At 40.1% G+C, this 23,701-nt stretch overlaps 1 protein-coding gene and 1 pseudogene across 1 annotated transcript in view; both read right to left on the minus strand.

Annotated features, from left to right (window-relative positions):
- Window positions 1-824: 824 nt before the first annotated feature.
- LOC132011557 (large ribosomal subunit protein eL21-like) lies at window positions 825-14,616 on the minus strand (annotated as a pseudogene).
- A 101-nt stretch (window positions 14,617-14,717) lies between these two features.
- The window catches only part of SEC13 (SEC13 homolog, nuclear pore and COPII coat complex component), a 33,513-nt gene continuing 24,529 nt past the window's right edge, over window positions 14,718-23,701 (minus strand). The window contains exon 9 of the mRNA XM_059390320.1: window positions 14,718-15,163. Within this exon, the coding sequence (XP_059246303.1) occupies window positions 15,050-15,163 (114 nt within the window). The 3' untranslated portion in view covers window positions 14,718-15,049. The remainder of the gene's footprint in view (window positions 15,164-23,701) is intronic.

Consider the following 23,701-nt stretch of genomic DNA (forward strand, 5'->3'; position numbering starts at 1 on the left):
CTTAGACCTCTTGGCTCAAGGGTGTGGAGAAATAGAGTTCTTAGAGAAACTTGCAGCTTTTTCAGAGCCCCTACTCCCAAAGCAAAACCAAACAAATCCTAACCCCCAACCCCCCAAGCCAACTATGGTGATCAGGCACCTGCTGAGTCATGAAGCCTTCACTTAATCCTGACCCTGGAGGCATCTGAACACAGGATCTGCCAGTGTTGATCTTAGATAAGTCTGCCAGCCAGCAAACACCCCTGCTCGCTTTGTTATCTTTGGGGAACAGAGAGGTGGCCTGTGTGTTGGAAATTACTGACACCACATACCATGGAGTCGAGGTTGGTTGGGGGAGGAAGGAACATCTGATGGATGCCAGAACTGTTGAGGAAGGAGCCAGGTGGCACCCAGAACTTTCCTCACTGCCCACTCACAGTCGTGGGAGCGGGGGCAGGTGTGGGGTGGGGAACGCATGCATATCGGAATCAAGAGGAGTTTGGAGGAAGACCGTGTGACTGGGGTCTGGTGGGGGGGCTAGGGGTAGGGAAGGACTAACTTTTCCCAGGCTCATTTTCCTCCTTATTCCTTTCAAGTGTGGATAACACCAAGGCTGGTTTGGCCCCTCCTTGTCCTGTGTCTTTCTCAGAATTGCACAGGTACTCAGTGTACATTGCTTCCTCTGGGCTGCTTGCTGGTTGGTGATTTCCTTTCCATTGTGGGGCCTTGAGGGCCTGCCTTAAGAATGGGTGAGAAGCACTTACTATCTTTGAATTAATTGCTGTATGTAAATGGTATCTGAGAACCAGTTATCTTTATACACTTTCTACTATACTTTCATTTCTACTGACAATGAGATGGGCTTCGGTAGCACTGATTTCAGCAATTTGGCCAACCTTACATTTTTGGAGTTGTAGAAAGGTTTTTGCTTTTTGGTGATGGGGTTGCAGATAGGGTTTTGTTTTGTTTTGTTTTTGGTGGGGTTTCTTTTTTGTTCTGGCTTCTGTAACTTTTGGATCAGCATTGTTCAATAGAAAATACCAAGTCAGCCTCATGGAGCCTCGTAAGTAATTTTAAATTTCCTAGGAGTCACATTAAAAAAAATGTAAAATCAGGGTGCCTGGGTAGCTCTCTGCCTTCGGCTCAGGTCATGATCCCAGGGTCCTGGGATTGAGCCCCTCATTGGGCTCTCTGCTCAGCAGGGAGCCTGCTTCTCCCTCTCTCTGCCTGCTGCTCTACTTAAAAAAAAGTGAAATCAATTTTAATATACTTTATTTAATATATCCAAAATACCAGTTTGACATGTAATCAATAGAAAAGTGATTAGTGGGATATTAGACACTGTTTTTCTTTTTACTAAATCTTCAAAATTCAGGGCACCTTACATTTTCCAGCACAACTCCAGTCCCAGTAGCCACATACATGCTTCAGTAGCTGCATGTGGCTTGTGGCCACTGCACTGGACAGCCAGCTGTAGATAATCACAAGTGTCATTTTTGCAGCTTGTATGGCCTGAGCCATGCTCTTTCATGCCTCCTGCCATCCAAGCAGCGTCTTTCCCACTGAGTCTTCCTGTTCTCCTGCTATCATGGAGTCTTTTCCCCTATCTTCAGTCTTACTTCCCAACAACTTCTGCTCTCAGCCTAAAAATATGCCTTGGTTTCTAATCCTGGAAAGGCCTGTTTGGCACTGGTCCCTCTTCCCCTCACCCTATGTAACCTCTAGGCATAACTTCTTTCCCTTTTCTTGTATCCCGTCCTTACTGTGTTCTGGGCCCTCAAAACTCGAGTACACGCCCATCTCCACAGTGCTCAAACTGTTTCCCCCACATTGCGGGCAGTGTAGCTCTAGTTCAGGGACCACTGAGAGGCAGGGGATCTCGGGCTGAGGACTTTATAAGATCTTCTGATGTCATCTGGGTGCGGGTCTGTGTTGGGCTGCACTGAAATTGTGGGGAAGTTTATTAAGAATGCTGGTTTTTTTTTTTTTTGGTTTTTGTTTTTGTTTTTTCCAAATGCCTGATCCTCTAAATCTGATGTAATAGATTGTAGAACTGAGTGGGGCCCCAGAATCTGAATTTTTATAAGTTTTAATTTAAATTCATTAGTTAATTTAGAGTAATATTCATTTCATTTGTACAATATAGTGATTCAGTACTTCCATATGTCCCCCGGTGCTCATCACAAGTGTCCTCCTTAATCCCCATCACCTATTTCCCCCATTCCCCACCCGCACCTTCCCTTTGCTAACCATCAGTTGTTCTCTATAGTTAAGAATCTGTTTCTTGCTTTGTCACTCTTTTTCTGCCTTTGCTCATTTGTTTCTTAAATTCCACAGATGAGTGAAAATACTTGGTATTTGTCCTTCTTGGACTTATTTTGCTTAACATTATACTCTTGAGTTCCATCCATGTCCTGGCAAATGGCAAGATTTCATTCTTTTTTTTTATGACTGAGTAATATTCTGTTACAAACACATATACCACATCTTTATTCACTCATTAGTGGATACTTGGGCTGTCTGCATAATTTGGCTATTGTAGATAATGCTACATAAGGGTGCACATATCTCTATCAATTAGTATTTTTGTATTCTTTGGGTAAATATGCAGAAGTGCTATTGCTGGGTCATGGGGTATTTTTATTTTTAACTTTTGAGGAAGCTCTATACTGTTTTCCAGAGTGGCTGTACCAGTTGCATTCCCACCAACAATGTAAGAGGGTTCCCTTTTCTCCCCACCCTCACCAACACCTATTGTTTCCTTTGTTGGTGATTTTAGCTATTCTGACTGGTGTGAGGTGATGACTCACTGTAGTTTTGATTCACATTTCCCTGATGGAAAGTGATAATGAGTATCTTCGGTATCTGGTGACCATCTGTATGTCTTCTTTGGAAAAATGTCTGTTCATGTCTTGTGCCCATTTTCCTTTGTTTTTTTGGGGGTATTGAGTTTATAAGTTCTTTTAATTAATTTGACAGAGAGAGTGCGCACACGCTACCACAGTTGGGGGAGTGACAGGCAGAGGGAGAGGGAGAAGCAGGCTCCCCATAGAGCAGAGAGCCCATTGCTGGGCTTGTTCCCAGGACCCTGGGATCATGCCCTGCATTGGGCTCTAAGCTCAGAGGGGAGTCTGCTTTGATTCTTTCTCTCCCTCTGCACCCCCTACCCCCACTACTCGTTCTCTCTAAATCTTAAAAATAAGTTCTTAATATATTTTGGATACTGATCCTTTATCAGTTATGTCATTTAGATACCTTCTCCCATTCTGTAGGTTGCCTTTTAGTTCCTTCACAGTGCAGAAACCTTATTTTGATGTAATACCAATAGTTTTTAATTTTGTTTTCCTTGCCTAAGGAGACATACCTAGAAAGAAGTTGCTTTGGCCAATGTCAGAGAAATTACTGCCTGTGTTCTCCTCTAGAATGTTTATGGTTTCAGGTCTCACATTTCATCCATTCTGCATTTACTTTTGGCATGTAAAGTATGGTGTAAGAAAGTGGTCCAGGTTCATTATTTTGCTTGTTGTTAAGTTTTCCCAACACCTTCTGTAGAAGAGTCATTCCTTTCCACTCTGGATATTCTTTCCTGCTTTGTTGAAGATTAACTGACCATATAATTGTGGGTTCATTCCTGGGTTTTCTGTTGTTTCATCGATGTACATGTCTTTTTTTTCTTTTGTGCCAGTACCATACCATTTCGAACACTTCAGCTTTGTAATATAACTTGAAGTCTGGAATTGTGATGCCTCCAACATTTTATTTTTCAACGTTGCTTTGGCTATCTGGGGTCTTTTGTGATTCCAGTACAAATTTTAGAATTGTTTGTTCTAGCTCTGTGACAAATGCTGTTGATACTTCAATAGGGATTGTACTGAATATGTACTTTGGGCAGTATACACATTATAATATTTGTTCTTTCGGTCCATGAGTGTGGAATGTCTTTACATTTCTTTTTTTTTTTTTTTTTAAGATTTTATTTATTTATTTGTCAGAGAGAGAGCGAGAGTGAGCACAGGCAGACAGAGTGGAAGGCAGAGTCAGAGGGAGAAGCAGACTCCCTGCCGAGCAAGGAGCCCGATGTGGGACTCGATCCCAGGATGCTGGGATCATGACCTGAGCCGAAGGCAGCTGCTTAACCAACTGAGCCACCCAGGCGTCCCATGTCTTTACTTTTTTTTTTTTTTTTTTTTTAAGATTTTTTATTTATTTACTTGAGAGAGAGACAGTGAGAGAGAGCATGAACGAGGAGAAGGTCAGAGAGAGAAGCAGACTCCCCATGGAGCTGGGAGTCCGATGCGGGACTCGATCCTGGGACTCCAGGATCATGACCTGAGTGGAAGGCAGTCGTCCAACCAACTGAGCCACCCAGGCGTCCCTCTTTACATTTCTTTATGTCATAAATTTCTCTCATCAGTGTGGTATAGTTTTCAACGTACAGGTCTCTCACCTCTTTGGTTAGGTTTATTCCTAAATATCTTATTATTTTAGTGCAGTTGTACATCGGATTGATTCCTTAACTTCTCTTTCTGCTGCTTCATTATTGGTATATAGAAACGCATTAGGTTTCTGTACATTGATTTTGTATCCGGTGACTTTACTGAATTCACTTATCAGTTTTAGCAGTTAATTTTAGTGGAGTCTTTGGTGAGTTTTCTGAGTATCATGTCTTCTGCACATAGTTAAAGTTTGACTTCTTCCTTATTTCAATGCCTTTTGTCCTGTTGTGGTGAGGACTCCATTATTGTGTTGAATAAGATGGTAAGAGTGGATATCCCTGTCTTATTCCTGACAGTAGAGGAAAAGCTTTCAGGTTTTCCCCTTTTAGGTTGATACTAGCTCTGGTTTTATAAAAAAAAAAAAAAAGACTTTTATTATGTTGAGATATGTTCTCTCTAAATATACTTTGTTGGTGGTTTTTATCATGAATGGGTGTTGTACTTTGTCATATGCCTTTTCTGCATCTGTTGAAATGATCATATGATTCTTATCCTTTAGTAATGTGATGTATCACATTGATTGATTTGCAAATATTGAACCATCCTTGCAGCCCAGGGATAAATCCTGCTTGATTGTGGTGAGTAATTATTTTAATGTATTGTTCAATTTGGTTTGCTAGTGTTTTATTGAGAATTTTTGCATCTAGTTTTATTAGGGATACTGGCCTATAGTACTTTTTTTTTTGTGGCGTCTTTGATTTTCTATCAGGGTAATGCTGGCCTCAGAGAATGAATTTGGAAATTTTCCTTCCTTTTCTATATTTTGGAATAGTTTGAGAAGAATAGGTACCAACTCTTCTTTAATTGTGTGGTGGGATTTGCCTGTGAAACCATCTGGTCTGTACTTTTGTTTGTTGGGAGCTACTGAATTACTGATTCAAGTTCTTTGCTGATTATCAGTCTGTTCGATTTCTATTTGTTCCTGTTTCGGGTTTTGGTAGAAATTTATCTAGGAATTTCTCCACTTTTTGTCCAATTTGTTGGCATATAGTTTTTTATAGTATTCTAATGTTTGTATTTCTTTGGTGTTGGTTATTTCTCCTCTCTCATTTGTGATATTATTTGTGTCCTTTCTCTTTTTTGGGGGGTGGTAAGTCTGGCTAGAGGTTTATCAATTCTGTCATTTTTTTTTTAAAGACCAACCTCCTGGTTTCACTGATCTCATTTGTTGTTGTTGTTGTTGTTTCTTTATCATTTATTTCTGCTCTAATCTTTCTTATTTCCTTCCTTCTGCTGGCTTTAGGCATCATTAGTTGTTCTTTTTCTAGCTCCTTTAGGTATAAGTTTAGGTTGTTTGAGATTTTTCTCACTTCTTGAGGTAGGCTTGTACTGCTATAGTTTTCCCTCTTAGGACTGCTTTTGCTGCATCCCAAAGGTTTTGAACCACTGCATTTTCATTTTCACTTGTTTTCATGTATTTAATTTCCTCTTTGATTTCCTGGTTGACCCATTTATTTTTAGTAGCTTATTATTTAACCTCCAAGTATTTGTGATCTTTCCAGATTTTTCCTTGTGGTTGACTTCTGGTTTCATAGAGTTGTGGTCAGAAAAGGTGCATGCATTGTATGACTTCAGTCTTTTTTGTTGTTGTTGTTAAGGCCTGTTTTGTGACCTAGGATGTGATCTAGTCTGAAGAATGATCCACGTGTACCTGAAGAATGTATATTCTGCTGTTTTAGGATGGAATGTTCTGAGTATATCTGCTAAGTCCATCTGGTCTAGTGTGTTGCCCCTTGTTTCCTTGTTTATTTTGTTTAGGTTATCTGTCCATTGATAAATAAGGTATTGAAGTCTCCTACTATTATCATGTTATCAATTAGTTTGTTTATCCTTGTTTTATATATTTGGGTGCTCCCATGTTTGGTATATAAATATTTACCATTGTTATATATTCTTGTTGGATTGACCCCTTTATTAGAGTTAGTACCCTTCTTTGTTGTTATAGTCTTTGTTTTAAGGTATAAGTTGTCTGTATTCCTACTCTGGCTTTCTTTTGATATCCATTTGCAAGATAAATGTTTCTCCATCCCCTCACTTTCAATCTGCAGGTGCTTTAGGTCTTAAATGAGTCTCTTGTAGGGTCTTGTTTTTTTTTTTTTTTAAGATTTTATTTATTTATTTGTCAGAGAGAAAGCGAGCGAGATCGAGCACAGGCAGACAGAGTGGAAGGCAGAGTAAGAGGGAGAAGCAGGCTCCCTGCGGAGCAAGGAGCCCGATGTGGGACTCGATCCCAGGACGCTGGGATCATGACCTGAGCCGAAGGCAGCTGCTTAACCAACTGAGCCACCCAGGCGTCCCGGTCTTGTTTTTTTGATTAGTCTGACACCCTATGCCTTTTGATTGGGGTGTTTATTCCATTTACATTCAAATTAATTATTGATACATATTTTTTGCCATTTAAGTACTTATTTTATGGTTTCTGGAGATTTTCTCTGATCCCTTTCTTGTCTTTATCTCTCATGTTTTGCTGATTTTTCTTTAGTGATGTATTTGGATTTCTTTTTATTCTTTGCCTGTTTATTAGTGTGTGTGTTTTAAGATTTTATTTATTTATTTATTTATTTATTTGACAGAGATCACAAGTAGGCAGAGAGGCAGGCAGAGAGGGAGTTTTCTCTGCTGAGCAGAGAGCCAGATTTGGGGCTTGATCCCAGAACCCTGGGACCATGACCTGAGCCGAAGGCAGAGGCTTTAACCCACTGAGCCACCCAGGTGCCCCTATTAGTGGTTTTTGATGTTAGTCACCAGTAGGTTTATATATAACCTCTTTTGCAAATAGCAGTCTGTTGATTGTTTGCTTGAACCCACTCTTTTCTCCTCCCCATGTTTTGGATATAACTATATTTTATATCCTTGTGTGTGTGTGTATGTGTGAGTTCCTTGATTGATTTTTAGAGAAATAGTCATTTTTACTGCTTTTGTGTTTCCTGCCTTTATACTGCCACTTTTAGTCTCTTCTTTCCACTCAAGAGAGTCCCCTTTAATATTTCTTGCAGGGCTGGTTTAGCGGTCATGAACTCCTTTAGTTTTTGTCTGTCTGGGAAACTTTTCTCTCTCCATTCTGAATAATAGCGTTGCTGGATAGAGTATCCTTGAACACAGATTTTCCCCATTCAACACTTTGAATAGATCATGCCACTCCCTTTTGGTTTGCCAAGTTTGTGGAAAAACCTTCAGCTAGCCCCTATGCTAGTTAATGACTTGATCAAATTAATGACTTGTGCCTTTTTTTTTTAATAGTCTTGAGGTTTTTTATTTTCTTTACATTTATCATGCCATGAATTCATAGGGAATGGGTTCTAGCAGTTTGGGCTCCTTTCTGTTGGTTTTCACGAAGTGTGCTTCTCTGGGTGGAGTAGGCTGACGTTTCAGTTGAACCCAGCTACCTTTCTCTTTGGCTTCCTTCTTTTTCTGATCATTTCCCTTCACACACTTCAGGACTATCTCGGCTCTTTGAATGTTTAATATGCTCAATGTGCACATTAATTCTCTTGGCAAGAATCTTTCCCCTTAATTTGTTTGTTTACAACAATGCCAGCAGCATGCTGAGTAAGACTGTAGACTCTTCCAGTTTTGCCATGGTAACATTTGTGGGGCATTCCCTTTTGAACAGTACCCATCCTTTGATGTCCCCAATATCACCTTTCTTGTAGATTCGCATGTATATGGCCAAAGGAACAACTCCATGTTTTCTAAAAGGCCTAGAGAATATATAACAGGTACCTCTACTCTTTCCCTTTGTGTTGGTCATTTTGGCAAATTACTGGAAGATGGCAGTTCCGGCCAAAAGGCTGTCTTGATGCTTTTAATGTTTTTTTTAATCATTATTGTTTACAAATTTGATTTCCATATGTCCTGGTATGGGCCTGCTTTTGTTGATTTTGATGGGAGTTCTCTGTGCCTCCTGGATTTGGAGGTCTGTTTCCTTCCCCAGATTTGGGAAGATTTTTAGCTATTATTTCTTCAAATAAATTTTCAGCCCCCCTTTCTCTACTCTTATCTCTGTGGTAAGGGTCTCACTAATGTCTTCTTTTCTCAAACCCAATGAGTTTCCTTATGATTGTCACTTTAAATTCTCCTTCAGGCATGTTACTTCTATCTGTTTTGGTTAGATCTCTGGCCTTGTTCTTTTCAGAAGACCCAGAGCCCATGTTTGGTTGACCAGTCCTGTAAGTCTCTCAGTATACAACAGTCCCCTACCTTCTCATCTCTTCCATCCCATCATTCATTTATACAACAGGCTATTTTTCCGGCAGTTTCCCACATTCTGGACTTAGCTGAACACTTCCTGGTGGCATTGTCTGACATGTTACTCTCCTGTCTGCTTCTCTAAACTGGTAGTTACACCTCAACACATAGTGCCTTATGAACTTTTCACTTAGTGGACTTATGGACTATTAATTATTATTGTCTACACTCATTTTTTCCTGGAAATCACAATGGTGATTTTCTCTTCTATTATTGCTTTCGACATTTATTAGCATTTTTCCTTCAATTATTTTGTTACTTTGATAAACAGTCTGTATGGAAAAGGCAAGATAAATGCAGGATTTTTAAAAAATTGTTTACTCATTTTCAAACTAAAGTTGGTGTCTTAGCAACCTCCAAAGTTTTCTTCCTATCATAAACGCATGGATGGATTTTTTTTAATATAACTGATTCAATCAATTATAGTCATTATTCTTTTAGATGTTTCCATATTTGATGTATTGATTCCCATGTACTTTAGACATGACTCTATAGTTTTTAGCTTCCTTATTTTCTCCCAAAGAGAAATCCTGGGCTCATCCTGTGCATAAGATTAGAAATACATACTTTTTAGAAGGAGAAAAATAAGTCCTGAGTTCATACTCTTATTTGCAAATAAAATTTAAGGCCAGTGTTTTCATTTCCTGGGTTTTATACTTGAATTTCTTTTCTTTATCCTGATAATCCTATTTTCTAATTATCTTAGTAAAATTACCATTATCTTACTTCATCTTACAATATCAACATAATATTCTCAAAATAAGAATACTACAATTAACCATAAAACTACTAAATGCAGCCTGTTAGGGGTATACATTCAAAATGCTTTTTTTTTTTTTTTTTTTTTTTAAAGATTTTATTTATTTATATGACAGAGAGAAATCACAAGCAGGCAGAGAGGCAGGCAGAGAGAGAGAGGAGGAAGCAGGCTCCCCGCTGAGCAGAGAGCCCGATGCGGGACTCGATCCCAGGACCCTGAGATCATGACCTGAGCCGAAGGCAGCGGCTTAACCCACTGAGCCACCCAGGCGCCCTCAAAATGCTTTTAAAGTCACTTGAGGGGTGCCTGGGTGGCTCCGGTCATGATTCCAGGTCCTGGGATTGAGTCCCACATTGGGCTCTCTACTCAGCGGGGAGCCTGCTTCCTCCTCTCTCTGCCTGCCTCTCTGCCTACTTGTGATCTCTGTCAAATAAATAAAATTTTCAAAAAAAAAAAAAGGACAAAAGTACTATGTGGTGCTTTAAAAATAAATAAATAAATTAAAAAAAATAAAGTCACTTGAATATTTTCTCTGTGTGGCTATGGCATGGACTTTTAAATTTTTTTTTCCAAATTTAGGGATTTTTTTCTTTTATGACATTGTATTTTTGGAGTTAATTATTAAATATTACATGGCTCCAAAGTCAATGGTATAAAACAAGATGTATGCAGAGACTACATCTTCCATCCCTGTCCCATCCACTCTTTTCTTCTTTTCCTCTATAGATAACTATTTTCATTGTGCTTTTTTTTGGCCCATTAGTTTTTTAGAAGTAGATTGCTTAAATTTCCAAACATTTGAGGATTTTTCCAGATACCTATTACTCATTTCTAGTTTACTTTCTTTATAGTCAAAGGATGTATTTTTTATGATTTCAATTCTAAAAGATTTGTTAAAATTTGTTTTGGGTTCAGAAATTGGGTCTCATCTTGATGTGTGCTCCCAAAGTACCTCAGAATGAGTTTAAATTTTGTTGGGTAGAATCTCTGTTAGGTCAAATTAAGTGATGATTGGCTGGCCAATGTATTTTATAACTTGACTGAGTTTTGGGGTCTACTTGTTTTGTTACGGAGATAGAAATGTTGAGAACTCAAACTATAATTGTAGATTACTTCCGTTCAGTTCTGTCCATTTTGTTTTGCCTATTTTGAAGCTCTACTTTAGGTGCATATATATTTAGGACTGTTATGTCTTCCTGATGAGTTGAACCTTTTATTATTCTGACCGTCTCTAGTCTTAATATGTTTCTTATTCTGAAGTCTATTTTATCTTTAAAGTCTACTTTATCTCAGGGGCACCTGGGTGACTCAGTGGGTTAAAGCCTCTGCCTTCAGCTCAGGTCGTGATCCCAGGGTCCTGGGATCAAGCCCCACATCAAGCTTTCTGCTCAGCAGGGAGCCTCTTCCCCCTCCCTCTCTGCCTACTCTCTGTCAAATAAATAAAATATTTTTAAAAAAGTCTACTTTATCTGATATTAATATAGAAATTGAGTTTTCTTTTGATTAATGTTTATATAATCTTTTTTTTTTTCATATAATGTCCTTTGTTATAATCTGTTTCTGTGTTTAAGTTTAAAGTAGGTTGCATATAAATAGCATATAGCTGGGTCTGGTTTTTTTTAAGTCCATTCTGAGAATCTCTTATCAGGGGTCTTTCATTTGGAATGTTTAGTTAGACCTTTTATATTTATTACAATGACCTATAAAGTTTGGTTTAAATCTACAATCTCTGATTATTGGCCTTCAATTTGTCCCATCTGTTTTCTCTTTTCTCCCCCCATCTGTTCCTTCCTTCTTTTTCTTTTCTCTTTTCATAATCACTTTTGGATTAAAAGTATTTTAGGAATTCCTGCTATCTTCACTACTGGCTTGTCAGCTATATTCTCTGCTTTATTCTTTAAGTGGTCTAGTATTTAAAAATAAAATTTCAACATAGTAAAGTATATCTTCAACAGATATGATACCACTTCATAGACACTATAAGATCTTTACAACATAATACTTCCAATTTCCCCATTTCCAATATTTGTGCTATTGTTACTACTGATTTTATTTCTACCTAAGTTGTAAGCCCATAATGCACTTAAAATAGTAGTTTTTGAGAGATAAAAGAAATGGGAGAAGTGTAATAGTTACCCAGATTTTTTCTATTCCTGGTGCTCCTTATTCCTTGATATAGATCCAGATTTTCTTTCCCTTTTTTTTTATTAAAGATTTTATTTATTTATTTGACAGAGAGAGATCACAAGTAGGCAGAGAGGCAGGCAGAGAGAAAGGAAGGGAAGCAGGCTCCCTGCTGAGCAGAGAGGCTAATGCAGGACTCGATCCCAGGACCCTGAGATCATGACCTGAGCCGAAGGCAGTGGCTCAACCCACTGAGCCACCCAGGCACCTCCTCTCTACCAATTTTTTATCCTCTTCTGGTTATAGTCCTGTCTTCCTGCTTTTTTGCACACCTGGTAGTTTTGGTTTGGAAGCTAGACATCATGTGAATTTTGTTTTCAAGTACTTAGTTTTTTTCCTTTAAAAAGTGGTGGGCTATGACCTGACACAAAGCAAAATAAGTGGACCTCAAGGTTTGGTTTTATGGTCAGAGGAGCCTCTACTCTAGACCCAATTTAAGATGTGTTATTAAGACATGCTCTTTCTTAGGACTGTACCCTGTGCCCTGTGTATTCTGAAGTTGTCACATTTTGGATCTTGGGCACATGAACTCTTCCTACTCCTCTGTAAGCTCAAGAATTGTGTGGTCTGTTGGTTTCTGGTCATGTATGCAAGTAAGGATTTGGTCAGAGTATAGGAAATGCTTTTGCAGACCCAAGTAGCTTGCTCTGAGCAGCTCCTCCTTCTCCAGGATTCTGCCCAGTAGGTTCTAGCTTAGTCTTTCTGGACTCTGACCTCTGTTCTCTTCAAGTTGACCACTAGACTCTTGATTGTCTCCCTGCCCTTTAGTCTGGAAGCTGCTCCTAGGCAGTAAGCGGGGACAACTGGTACTCCCCTCACTTGTCTCCCTTAAACAAACACTGCCTGTTGTCCTAAGCCCCTAAGTATTTGTTTCAGGTATATTGTGTGGTTTTCTAGTTGTTTGTGGTAGAAGAGAAACTTCTAGTTAGTACTCCTTCATGTGTGGCAGTGGAAATCTGTCTTTTTGAACTCATTTGTGAGACCTGTGAATCTTCTCCTAGTTTTGACAGGTCTCATATTGGCTTGCTGAGTTTTCTGTTCCAAGTGGATGAACACTTGATGGTCATTCTTGGGTTACCTGCCCATAGGACCACAAAAACTCCACTCTTTCTTGCCTGTGCTGCTCCCACACCGGTATTATAGACATGAGTGGTTTGGTCCTAATCCTCCACGTTCTAGGGTTTGAGGGACTACCTTAATGTCTGGGGGTTTCTTTCTTTTTTTTTTTAAAGATTTTATTTGTTGATTTGACAGACAGAGATCACAAGCAGACAGAGAGGCAGGCAGAGAGAGAGAGGAAAGGAAGCAGGCTCCCCGCTGAGCAGAGAGCCCGATGCAGGACTCGATCCCAGGACCCTGAGATCATGACCGGAGCCGAAGGCAGCGGCTTAACCCACTGAGCTACCCAGGCGTCCAATGTCTGGGGGTTTCATTTCCTATCCCAGTTGCTTTGTTTTTGTGAAAGGATTAAAAATATTGTGGTTGCTACTGCTCTCTTTACCTTTTAAATTACCTTTACATTTGTATCATTTGGGCTTGGCAAATGCCCTTGAAGTTTGACACAACATGGTATTTCCACTTGATTAGCCTATTTTTGTGGTAACAAATTTGAGGGCTCTCAAGCCAGGAATGGTTAATGTATTATCACTGTAAGTATAAACTATGAAGGGTGGTCATTTCATTTATCTCCAGAATACCCTGACTGATCCTTGGTGGTGTGAACTGCAAACAACATATGGCCCACTAACCTATCATCAACCAACTGTGTGACACAGTTGCTTCTCAGTATTTGTTGAGGGTAGTAGGCACCATAAGGAAGACCAGGCCTGTCCTTGGGGGTGGGGCACAAAGCTTGTTAGGAAAGGTAGACATGTGAGGGACTAACTAGAATTAAGGGTAGTTTTTGTCCAAAGAAGTATATGCAAAGTTACGTCTGTGGGTGTTTTCTTACTGAATAAATGGACAGAAGCTTAGTTTCCATACTGTTCTCTAAAGGCCTGGATTGTGCAGAATGATGTGGGAGGCCAAGGGGAAGGATTCTGACCTCTATAGCCTTACTTCAAGCAGTCGTTCCACATTTTCCCATTTTATGCATTATGATCTAATATTCATTTCAAAACATGGGTTTTACTGCTGAAAAATTATGAGGAGCAGGTAGAAGCATTGGGGTCCACATTTCCTTCTGCACACAGCCTCCTGAGGTGAGTGGCCTGAACTTCTGCAAAGCTAGGTGCACTCACATAAAGGTCTGCTCTGAGCATCACCCCAGATTACAGCTGAGGAGCACCCCCACCTCAGTTCTGCCTTTGACAGCACCCACTCTGGAGCTGAGCCAGATCAGAACTCAGTGGCTTTACTGCTTGGCAGTGGACCACCCTGGGCAGGTCTCCTATCTTCTCTGAGTTTCCTTATTGGTGAGTTGGCAACATACACCTGCACCTGTTGTGTTGCCAAGTGTGGGGGATCTCCAGCGGAGTGCTGGCTTGTAGTAGGTCTCAGTAAATGGTAGCTGCTATTGTGACTGCTGAGTCAGATGAAGGTCCCAGGGCTTCTGCTAAGAGGTGATACTTGATCAGGACCAGAATCATGGTCTCCAGCACAGGCCCCGCCCTCACAGACAAGGGTCCATAACATGAATGAAGTGTGCCCACTTTCTGAGCCAGTCTCTTAACTACTGGTATGTGGTTAATACTGCCCTCCACTGGCATGGCATTTTCTCAGTCACCCATGTGCAGTAGTTCATCTGCGTCTTCTCTGTAAGGCAGACTTATTCCATTCTCTGGAAGAGGATGTGTGCTCAGAGGATACATTCCCTGTCACCGAAGTCCACGTCTGGCATTCCTTTCATGTCACTCTGTGTGGTACCTTCAATGTAGCTGGAATCATGGACATGTTACAGGGACAGACCAGCTGTGTGTGGGTGCTGGGGGATGGGGGCGTGCAACGCTACAGGGACCTGCGGGCTTGGTGAACGTTGTTCTAGTAGACTGATGTTGCCACACGAATGAATATAAGCTTTTTAGGGAAGGGTTAGGGTGATGCAGGAAGAATTATAAGCAATATTAATTTATTTAACTATTTTGGAAATAAAACCCCCCAAATAATGCCTGAACCTAAAAGGTATGTAAAAATGGCCAAAAATATTTTAAAATAATAGATGTAAAGATCATTTGTAGCTTTTTCCTCATAACATGAATGCTTTCAGCAGGACAGTAAATTACAAACCATTTCAAATCATGTTAAGGCAGATGATCAATCTGGTTGCATTTGTAACTACTCCTGGGAAAGTAATTGTGTAGAAGCTGTTCTTCCCAGCTATTTGGTCAGTTGGTCCAAGAAAGGGCCTCCTGGAGTCAGCAGGTGGGGAGCTTGGCCTTGCCTGTCACTGCTCATTCTGCTGGCCCTCTGTGACGGAAGCCGACACGGAACCCTGGCCCTTGTTGACATCACTGATGCACACCCACTGCCCGTCAACGGACTCCTTCCACAGGGTCACCTGCAAGCCAGCACATGGAGCCTGTTACAAGTCTGCACCCCTCCTTCTGCTGTCCTCACCTTCCCAGGTCCCGCATCAAAGGCCATGACTCAAGCTTGTGAGTCAACAAAAGTCCCCACAGATTGAAAGAGTAGGGAGAGTGACCTCACCAACAGTGACAAAGGGTGTTCCTGACTTAGACCCTCCTTACAGGAAGAACAACTATTCATGAACAGGAAACTACTGAGGGAATCCTAAAGACAGAGTGAGGCTGAAGCACCACCCTCCGCCATCAAGACCAAGACACTGTCCCAGAAGCCTGTGTGGGAAGTCTACATGCCGATTGCATGGCCCGCCACCCAAGCCAGCATAGCACCATGTCCAACCTGTGGTTCCTTCAGAAGGTAAAGAGCACGGAGGTGACATCCAGTTATCCAGCGTTTTGTTACTTTGTGGGAGCCCAGACTCTGGGTTCGCCCCATGGGGACTACAGGCACATTTGTGGGGCATATTTGGGAATCTGAGTGTGACTAAGTGGGGAGAGTTTCCAGGAACTGGCACTGGGATATTAGCAGACAAGGCAGAAAAGCCAAGTCACGCCCCCCCTACCTGCCTTTGGTGCCTCACATCCAGAAAACTTGTTCAGGTAAATCTGAGAGGTCCCTAAAGTTGGGCTGCCCAGGTAGCAGAGTTGAGTCATAGTCTAGCTAGGTGAAGAGTGGCCCCCCAGACCCACCTGACAGCAAGGGCTACAACACCTGGAAATTGCAGGACCCTGCAACTCTAGCAGGCAGAGGAGGTAGATGGGGGGTGGGCAGAGCTGGTGATCCTCACAGCAAAAGCCAATGGCCTTATTTCACCAGGAAACAGGCTTGAGTCAAGAGCACAGAAAAAAATGTAAGTGACTCCCACTGTGCCAGGGCAGGAAATCTATCGAAGCAGAGCATGTAGGAAGCTGCAGAGCCCACCCAACAGCCCTCCTTCCCATGGCACTAGAACAGCTTCCTGTGGCACTAGAATAGAGTGCAGAGCAGTTGGCTTTCTGTCTACAGAGCAAAACGGATGGCCTCACCTAACTAGGATATTCAGTCTTCACTCGTGCCTAATTTGGGTCTCTAAAGGACAAGCTGTGCAGGCTCTGGGTCCTGTCCTGCTGCCCCACCAAGACTGTGAAGACTCAGAGACTCACCTGTTGCTGAGTAGAGAGTCTAGTCCTGGCTGTATAGGAAGCCTAGCCAGAGAATCCAGGCAACAGTGAAGCCCATCCTCCAGACTCAGGTGAAGATCACAGAAAACCATGGAAATATGTAACCCCAAAGGAAACTAATAAAACTCTGACTAAAGAAATAAAGATCTGTAAACTGTGGGACAAAGTATTCAGAATAATCTTCCAGTTTAGTGAACTACAAGCACATGTAAGATAACTAAATGAAATTAGGTTCAACAAAAATAGACACCATTAAAAAACAATAAAACGGGCCCCTGGATGGCTCAGTGGGTTAAGCCTCTGCCTTTGGCTCAGGTCATGATCTCAGGGTCCTGGGATTGAGACCCACATTGGGCTCTCTGCTTCCCCTTCTTTCTCTGCCTGCATTTCCGCCTGCTTGTGATCTCTCTCTGTCAAATAAAATAACAACAAAAAAAAAACCACCAGAAACCCTAGAACTGAAAAACATAGTAACTGAAAAATGTAGCAGAGCTTCAAAAGCAGAATGGACCATGCAGAAGAAATCAGAGCAACCTGGAGGACAGGACATTGGAAATTGCCCAGAGGAAGAAAAATCGTAAAGACTGAAATGGGATATAATCAGAAGAAGCAATATTTTGCATTAGGAGAATTCCAAAAGATGAGAAAGAGACATAAAATATATTTCAAGCAATGAGGCCTGCAAACTTCCCAAACATGGGGAGAGAAACAGACCTCTAGATCCAGGAGGCCCTAAAAAGACTGAACTGAACAGGGTTATGAACACACGATATTTTGTCAAAAGCAAAGAATTTTAAATGCAGCTACAGAAAAAAGTTACATACAAGGGAACCCCCAGATAAGACTATGAACAGATTTCTCAATACAAGCTTTTCAGTCCAGGAAAAAAAAAAAAGGGATGACATGTTCAAAATACTGGAAGAAAAAACTCCCATCAACCATGACTACTACACCAGGCAAGTGTCCTTCAGAAATGAAGACAAGATGGACGTTCTTAAACAAAACCTGAGAGAACTCCATCACAGATTTCACCTGCCATAAGAGAAATGCTACTGGGAGTTCTTTGAGTAGAAATTTAACATTGTACAAGTGGGTTGTAAAAAACTCACTGGTAATGATAAATACATAAGGCTGGATTCTGTAATATGGTGACTGTGGTATGTAATTCACTTACAACTCCTTTACAAGTTAAAATATGTAGTAAAAAATAACCATACCTTAGTTACACATGATAAAATATATACATTGTAACATCACTAACCTAACATGTAAGGGGGAGGAGAAGTAAAAGTAAAGATGAGGAATTCTATTGAAGTTAAGATGTTTTGTGTTAGTCCTACAGCCATAAAGGAAAAACCTGTAGCAATTAGACAAAAGAACATGACAAGTCAAAGCATACGTTATCAAACACAAAAAAAGACAGGATAAGAAACAATTAACAATGGATCAAAAAAACAACCAGAAAACAATGATAATATAGCAAATGTGTAAGGCCTTACTTACTTTTCAAATGCAAAACTCTCTACTCAAGAAAACAAATGCCTGAATGAATACAAAAACCAAGATCCAGGGGCGCCTGGGTGGCTGAGTGGGTTAAAGCCTCTGCCTTTGGCTCAGGTCATGATCCCAGGGTCCTGGGATCGAGCCCCGCATTGGGAATCTCTGCTCAGCAGGAAGCCTGCTTCTCTCTCTCCCTCTGCCTGCCTCTCTGCCTACTTGTGATCTCTGTCAAATAAATAAAATCTTTAAAAAACAAAACAAAACAAGATCCAACAATATGCTTCATACAAGAGATTCCTCAGGTCTTCAAGACAAACAGAAACTAAGAAGGCATGGAGAAAGACATTTCAAGCAAATGGTAATCACAAAGAAAGCAGGGGTGGCTATACTTCTATCACACAAAATAGGCTAAAAATAGCAAAAAGAGACAGAGGTCAAACACATCAAGAAAATGTAACAATTCTAACAACTAAACAGAGTAATAAAAAAATTAGTTGGGGACTTTAATACTCTCAACAATGGACAGATCATCCAGACAGGTAATAAAAAGTAGAGTGGACCTGAACAACAGTATAGACCAAACGGGCCCAACATATATAGAACCTTCTGATAGCAGAATCAGAAGTGCACGTGGAACATTTTCTGTATTTACACCACAAAACAAGTCTTAGCAAATTAAAAACTAAAATCGAACTAAGTATCTTCTCTAACCATAACCATATGAAACTAGAAATCAAGAGGACTGAGAAATTCACAAATACATGCAAATCAAATACTCTCTTAAACCAAAACAAAGAAGAAATGAAATGGTTTGAAATGAAAATAGAAACCCAATATACCAAAACTTACAGGATAAAGCAAAAACAGTTCTTAGAAGTTTACAGCAGTAAATGCCTACATTAAGAAGCAAGATCTAGGGGCACCTGGGTGGCTCAGTGGGTTAAACCTCTGCCTCCGGCTCAGGTCATGATCCCAGGGTCCTGGACTCAAGCCCCACATCGGGCTCTCTGCTCAGTGCGGAGCCTGCTTCCCCGCCTCTGCCTACTTGTGATCTCTGTCAAATAAATAAAATCTTAAAAAAAAAAAAGAAGAAGCAAGATCTATACCAAATAAATAACCTAACCTAACTCTATGCCTTGGGGATTAAGAAAAAGGATAAACTTCACCCAAGCAGAAGGAAGGAAATAAGTATCAGAACAGAAATAAATTAAACAGAACAGGAAAACAGAAAATATTAACCAAAGGAGTTGGTTATTTGACAAGATAAAACTGATACAACTTTGGCTAAACTAACCAAAGAAGAAAAAAAAATGGACCCAGGGGTGCCTGGGTGGCTCAGTCAGTTAAGCATCTGCCTTTAGCTCTGGACCCAATTCCCAGGATCAAGCCCCACATCAGGCTCCCTGCTCAGCGGGGAGCCTGTATCTCCCTTTGCCCCGCCCTCAACTTGTGCTTGTGCTCTCTCCCCCTCAAATAAAATCAATCTTAAAAAAATAAAACAAAACAAAAACCCAAAATAAAATTATAAAAAGGAAACAATATTATAATTATTACAGCACTATAAAGAAAAGTTAAGGTATTACTATGATACAATTATGTCAACCATTTGGACCTAGAAACAAAATGGAAAAACTCTTAGAAACCTGGAACATCAAGGACTGAATCAGGAAGAAATAAAATCTGAATAAAAAATTTTACTTTTGTAAAAATTAGTTTCTAAAATAGTAAGGAGAATGAACCAATAATCAAAAAATCTCCTAGTATGAAAAAGCCCAGGACCAGATGGCTTCACAGTGAATTTAACCAAACATTTAAGGAATTAATATCAATCCTCAAAAAAAAAAAAAAAAAAAAAACAAAACAAAATGGAAACACACACACTTTATTGGGCTAACATTGCCCCGATACCAAAGCCAGAAAAGGATACTACCATAACAGAAAACTATGGACAAATAACCGTGATGAATATAGATGTAACCTGAATTTGGCAGTGTGTTAAAAGGATCATTGGGCATGATCAAGCAGGATTCATACCTGGAATGCAAGGATGATTCAACATATGCAAATCAATCAATGTGATGTCTCACAACAGTGAAGAATCCTTCATCTCAGTAGATGCAGAGAAAGCATTTTACAACACTCAACATTTGTTCGTGATAACTCTTAAAGGCTATATATGCTAAGCCCACAGCTAACTTAATTCTTTTCAACACAGTATTGGAAGTCCTTGCCAGAGCAGTCAGGCAAGAAGAAAAAAAAGGCATCAAAACTGGTAAGGAAAAACTCAAACTGTCTCTATAAATGACACGATTTTATATACAGAAAATCCTAAAGATTTCATCAAAAAGCTTAGATTGAAATAAAGCTTCAGGATACAAAATTAACATACAAAAATCAGTAGCATTTCTATACACCCAGAATGAATCATCTAAAAAAGAAAATGATCCTTATAATAGCATCAAAAACAATAAAATACTTATGAATGAACTTAACCAAGGAGGTGAAAGATCTTTACTCTGAAAACTCAGTGATGAAAGAAACTGAAGGCACAAATAAATGAAAAGGTATCTTATTCATAGATTAGAAGAATTAACATTGTTAAAATGTCAATACTACCAAAAGCCATATATAGATTCAATGTAATTCCTATCAGGATTCCAATGGCAGTTTTTACAAAAGTAGAAAAAAAAGTCCTAAAATTTATATGGAACAACAAAAGACCCCAAATGTCCAAAGCAACCTTGAGAAAGAACAAAGTGGGAGGCATTATACTTTTTTTTTTTTTTTTTTTAAAGATTTTACTTATCAGAGAGAGAGAGGGGGAGAGAGCAAGCACAGGCAGACAGAATGGCAGGCAGAGGCAGAGGGAGAAGCAGGCTCCCTGCGGAGCAAGGAGCCCGATGTGGGACTCGATCCCAGGACGCTGGGATCATGACCCGAGCCGAAGGCAGCTGCTTAACCAACTGAGCCACCCAGGCGTCCCGGCATTATACTTTTTTAAGCTACAAAGTGATAGTAATCAAAATGGTATGGTAGGGCATAAAAAGACAGATCAATGGGACAGAATCATAAGCCCAGAAATAAGACCAAGCATATATGGTTAACTAATAATTGGCAGGGGATCCAAGAATACTCAGTGGAGAAAGGACAGTCTCTCTAATAAATGGTGGTGGAGAAACTGGGTATTAGCATGTAAAAGAATAAAACTTAGACCCTTATCTTATACCACTCACAAAAATTAACTTGAAGTGAATTAAACCATGATACTCCTAGAAGAAAATACAAAAAACAAGCTCTTTGGCATGGGTCTTGATTTTTTGGATGTGACACCTAAAGCATAAACAACAAAATATAAACAAGTGGGACAGCTTTAAACTAAAAAGCTTCTGCACATCAGAACAACATCGTGAAAAGACTACCTACAGACTGGGAAAAATATTTGTAGATCATACATCAGATAAGGAGTTAATATCCAAAATATCCAAAGAACTCCTAAAAATCAATACCAGAAAACTAACTAATTGGATGAAAAAACGGGCAAAAGACTGCACTAGAACATTTCTCCAAAAAAGATCTACAAAGGCCAAAAGATACGTGAGAAGATGCCCAACATAACTCATCACTGGGGAAATGCAAATCAAAACCACAGTAAGATATCACCTCATACATGTTAGAATGGCCATCAAAAAAGACAAAAACACAAGTGCTGGCAAGTATGTGGGGAAAATGGAACCCTTGTACATGGATGGTGGGACTGTGAATTGGTACAGCTGCTATGGAAAACAGTATGGAGGATCCTCCACAGAATCAAACACAGAACTATATGATCCAGTAATTTGACTTCTGGGTATTTATCTGAAGAAAACGAAAACACTATCTTGAAAAATATCTACACCTCATTTTGCTGTAGCATTATTTACAATAGCCAAGACATGGAAACAACCTGTCTAATGACAGAAGAATGGATAAAGAAGCCACAGTACATACATACAATGGAATGTTATTCAACCATGTAAAAGTAAGGAAATTCTGTTATTTGTGACAGTGTGGGTGGACTTTGAAGGCATTATGCTAAGTGAAAGAAAGACCAATACTATATGATCTCAGTTATATGGAGAATCTAAAAACAAAAAACACCCACAAAAGACCCCAAACCAGTCACAAAAGAATTCAGTTTGTGGTTACTGAACTTGTGAGTGGAGGGTCGAAAGGTACACACTGTAGTTTTAAGATACAGAGGTACTAGGGATGTAAGGATGATATAGCTCACACTGCTGTATGGTCTACGTGAAAACTGTGAGAGACTAATCCTGAGTGTTCTTATCAAAAAAGGAAAAACCTTTTTTTTTGCTTTCTCTTTTATTGTATCTATATGAAATGATGGATGCTAAACTTACTGTGCTGATCATTTCACAGTGTATCTAAGTCAAACCATTATGCTATACACTTTCAACTTACGATGTGCGTCTATTATACTTCAATAAAACTGGAAAAAGAACACCTTAGAAAGTAAGAAAAACAGAGGGAGCAGTGCTGTAATAATGTTACAACATGAAAAGACAGTAGTAATAATAATAATGTGAACATAGATACTGTTTTGACCAAGCTGCTGTAGCTTCTGTGAGAGGATAGGGGGAAGAGAATTGTGGTTCTCAAAGTGTGGTCTCCAGACCAGGCCATCTGCAGTGACCAGGAGATTGTGAAAACTAAAAATTCGCCCAGAGCCACTGGTTCAAAAGCTCTTGGGGGTGAGCTTGGCAATCCATGTGTTAACAAGTTTAATACTAAAAAGTCTGAGAAGTGTGCTAGAGGAAGATGACAGATGAGTAAGTATGTTATTTTTACACTGAAGTAAATGGCAGAAGAACAGCTAAGCATTGAAAAGGTTTGTTCCTAGAGAATGAAAATTAGGAGTCTGCATTAAAAAATCATAACCTAATAAAAACTACCTTAAGCTATGTACATGTATTCAATTAAAAAAAAAAATCTTAAGAATTCCTGCTTTAGAGACCGACTATTTACTACACATGCACTGTGCAGAATGCTCTAGACTGAAAACATACTGAGTCCTTTAGTGAAGAAATACTGTGCGGAGAGCCAATAGAGCTGAGCTTTTTGTAGGAAACAAGCTGATAAAGAAGAGTAAGAAGCATAAAAGATTAATGACAACAGACAACAAATGTGGAACGTCCAACCAGGCACTTGCCTACTTGCTTCTTACTGCCTTGTAAGCCCTATGGTAGGGCTCCTCAGTGAAGTCAGGGTCTGTTGGCCTGTCCTGAGTGCTACCAAACCTGGGGTCTAGTCCTGTCTCTGCCACTTACTAGAAATAAAGAGGGTTAGATTAGTTTTCTTTGAGGGTCACTCCGGCTCTAAAACTCTATGGCTTTGAGATGGGGCCTGCTAGATCTTTCTGGGACTGCTACACATGAACAGGAACGCAGGCTGGATAGAAACTGCCTACAGAGGGTCTCAAAAGGGGTATTATTTGTACACCCATGTGCACAGCATTACTGACAAGAGCCAAAGGTGGAAGCACCTCAGTGTCCTTCAGTATATGTGTGGGTAGATAAAATGTGGTACAATACAATATGCAGTCTTAAAAAGGCAAGAAATAGACACATGGTATAACACAGGTGAAGACACTATAGGATTCCACTTATATGTGGTCCCTAGAGCAGTCAAATTCACAGAGACAGGAAGTAGGATGCTGCTTACCAGGGGCTGTGGTGGGGTGGTAGGCGGTAGTGTTCAGTGAGGACAGAGTTTCAGCTAGGAAAGATGCAAACAGTTCCAGAGGTGCATGGGCGTGATGGGTGCCCAATAACGTGAAGGTACTACAAAGCTGTACA

The sequence above is a fragment of the Mustela nigripes genome, chromosome 2 (genome assembly GCF_022355385.1).
Source record: "Mustela nigripes isolate SB6536 chromosome 2, MUSNIG.SB6536, whole genome shotgun sequence".
Classification (NCBI taxonomy): domain Eukaryota; kingdom Metazoa; phylum Chordata; class Mammalia; order Carnivora; family Mustelidae; genus Mustela; species Mustela nigripes.